The 3,125-nt window shown below is 36.3% G+C and overlaps 1 protein-coding gene across 1 annotated transcript in view; it reads left to right on the top strand.

Moving 5' to 3' along the window:
- Positions 1–1,531, top strand: part of LOC110101022 (ERAD-associated E3 ubiquitin-protein ligase component HRD3) — a 28,083-nt gene extending 26,552 nt beyond the window's left edge. Inside the window, exon 6 of the mRNA XM_020828788.2 lies at positions 1,142–1,531. Coding sequence (XP_020684447.2) covers positions 1,142–1,333 — 192 coding nt within the window. The 3' untranslated portion in view covers positions 1,334–1,531. The remainder of the gene's footprint in view (positions 1–1,141) is intronic.
- The last annotated feature ends 1,594 nt before the right edge of the window (positions 1,532–3,125 follow it).

Here is a 3,125-nt window from a genome sequence, read left to right as displayed (position 1 = left end):
AAAAAACACACCTTGATTTCTTGATAAGGAGCTTTTTGGCTCAAAGGAGTTCAGCTCTTATACAATTGATGGCAAAGTATGAGAATATTAAAGCGAATATCATTGTATACTCTTACCTTAATTTGTTAAGATAGAAAGAATTTCATAATAGAAGACTTAGAAATATAAATAAATAGAGATTGAGAATATTAGAAGAACAATGCCTTAAGAGAAGGGAGGAAAAAGAAAAATGAGGGAGCAGAAGGTTTGGTTGTTGTGGCCAGGCCAAAGGTGGGTTGGGAGGGGGGTTGATGGTGTAATGAGGGAGATTAGCAATACGGTGATGTGCATATTTTAGAGGGATATCAATGAGAACATAAGGGAGCAGAAGGGAAGTGATGCAAGTGAGTTGGAAATCTTTAATTTGGTCAATTTTTATTTATGTAGCTGAAAATTGAAAGTACAAAGGTCTGTCACAAATGATAATTTATTAGTCATTTATAAAAATTATAACGAATTCGAAATACTAAGGATTTGTTTGGGATAGCTTTTTGGCTGCTTTGTTTTTTAAACAACAATCACAATTTTCATTTGGGTATTATTTTCTCACAATTCTTCAAAAATTTTTGTGATGAAAAGTTTCTTTCCGCAACCATAGTAGCGAAGTTACTTTCTCTATAGCAAATGCACAATCAACTTTATAAAATGCTTCAGCCATTCCAAACAGACCCTTAATTACACAATCTTTAGTTTTAGAACTAGAGTGAATGCTTGCTTGATTTATTTGTCCATGTTCGATTCACTGCCAAAGCAATGCTTAAGATTTCGTTTGTGATAACTTTTTTACTGTTTTGCTTTTCAAATCATAACAATAATTTTTGTTTGACCACTATTTATTCGCTGCTTTAAAAAAAAATTGTATTATTAAGCTACTTTCTACAACAACTAAATTTTTTCTTTCTCTACAACAGCTTTACAAAACAATATGACTTCGTTTGAGATGACTTTCTTACTACTTCTTAAAGCTAAAATTTTTTGTACTAGAAAGCTATTTTAAGAAGCAGTAAGAAAGCCGTCCCAAACGAAGTCTAAGAAAGTCATCCCAAATGAATCCAAAGTTCTTCAAAAACTGTATCATTTGACCACTTTATTTATATTTCAGATTCAGGTGATTGATTCACTGCCTAATGTTTTTCCAAGAATAGAGGTTTGGGTGGAAGAGGTTCTCCTTGATGAAGGAAACGCGACCATACTGACCCTCTTTGTATGCCTCCTTACTGTTCTCTATCTCCGTGAACGCCAGCGACGAAACGTAGTGGCTCCTCCTCAGCAACCAGACGATGCACCCAACTAGTCTTTGGGAAATGGGCATTTATTGTACGTAAGTCGTAGCTTCTTCTCTTGTTTTGCAGATATAATTATTTTAATACTGAGAAAATTGTGAATTTATCAATATTTTGATAGTTAAATAGCTAGATAATGAAGAGCCTTAGATCAATTGTAATAAAAATCATAGAATGCAAATAAGGTAGTTAAAGCCATTGAGCAGAGTCATAGTATATTGCAAAAAATGATGAACAAAATATTTTTCATTTCCTCACTCCAATATTGGAAAAATTATTAGGTCCAGACATCTGACGTAGCTCTACATCCGGACGCCAATAATATGTCGTCACATGCTCTTACTTTTTACCGCGCGGCCCGACGACCCGACCCAGACTGGAACCCGGTATTGCTATGTTTGGGAATTGCTAGGCATTGCTCGGTATTGCTAGGTATTGCTTGACAATAATGGGAAATATCGTTTTTTCAAGACCAATACCTAGCAATATCGAGCAATACCTAGCAATATCGAGCAATATCTAGCAATACCTAGAAAAACCTGGGTATTGCTAGGTATTGCTCGGTATTGCTATGTATTGGACTTAACAGAGTGGTATTTATCATTATTGCTAACCAATACCGAGCAATACCTAGCAATACACAAATCAGTCAATACATAGCAATATTGGGTCCGGGTCATCGGGCCGCGCGGTAAAGAGTAAGAGCACGTGGCGACATATTATTGGCGCCCGGATGTAGAGCTACGTCAGGTGGCTGGACCTAATAATTTTTTCCAATATTGGGACTTTTTTTGTAACAGAACCTTCAGTTTAACTCGTCATTTTATTTGAGGAATGTGTGGATCAGACTCCATTAAAACAAAGAATACACTTCTGTTGAATGTTTTTTTGAAGCAAAGCCTCATGAGGAAGAGCAAACACAGCAAAAGCATCAGATCTCATAGGCTCCAATAAAGATTTTCCCTCAAGCCAGTCAGTCTATCATCATGAAAGCAATATTTCTTTTATAAATAGAGTCATAATATTGAGGTGATTTTTAGAAAAAAAGAAATAATAGGTGTAGTATTCAAGATTAGGGATATAAACGAGTCAAGTTGAGTTTAACTTGAGCTCAGCTCGTTGGCTAAGTCGTGAGCTTGAGCTCGAGCTCAAATGGTGTGTTGGGTCCTGTCAATGGTTGCAGACTCGTGAGGTGTAAAAAGAACGGGTCGACATTCACTTCCGCTTCCGGTTTTGGGTTCGACCTTCCGCTTTCGCAACTACTTTTTATGTGTTCACTTCGGCTTGATAATACAATGAGCTCGTAAATCTGCTCAAGTTTGAAACTCGATAAGCTCGGCTCGTGTGCTTGTTATCGAGTCAAGCTTGAACAAGCTCATGAATCAGCTTGACTCGTTTGCTTCCCTAATCGACATAGAGAAATAAGAGCTCGACCATCACAATTTGAGCAAAGAGTAATTAGTTAAATGTGCTCCAACCACTTTTCATGTGACAAGCCATGTTTATGTTAGAAGGGGAAATATGTCCCACACAACATTTCTCCTTAGGTTTATCTGCAATGTTCCAAGGAATAATTACGGACTTCTTAATTGTGTTATTGTCAAGGAAGAAATTATTTATCGAACTATTGATTTTTTCTTTGGTAGCTGTAGAAATTTATGTAGACATAAATCAATCGGCAAAATAATAATTAATGGATGGCTTTATTATACTGCAAAAACTCTCTGTAACGAAACGGGTGAAATTATTCTGTGCGGATACGGTCATCATATAGAGGCGAATCAAAATGTTCCACATCATCCA

The sequence above is a fragment of the Dendrobium catenatum genome, unplaced genomic scaffold, assembly GCF_001605985.2.
Source record: "Dendrobium catenatum unplaced genomic scaffold, ASM160598v2 fragScaff_scaffold_989, whole genome shotgun sequence".
Classification (NCBI taxonomy): Eukaryota; Viridiplantae; Streptophyta; class Magnoliopsida; order Asparagales; family Orchidaceae; genus Dendrobium; species Dendrobium catenatum.
This window is presented reverse-complemented; position numbering and strand designations above follow the sequence as displayed.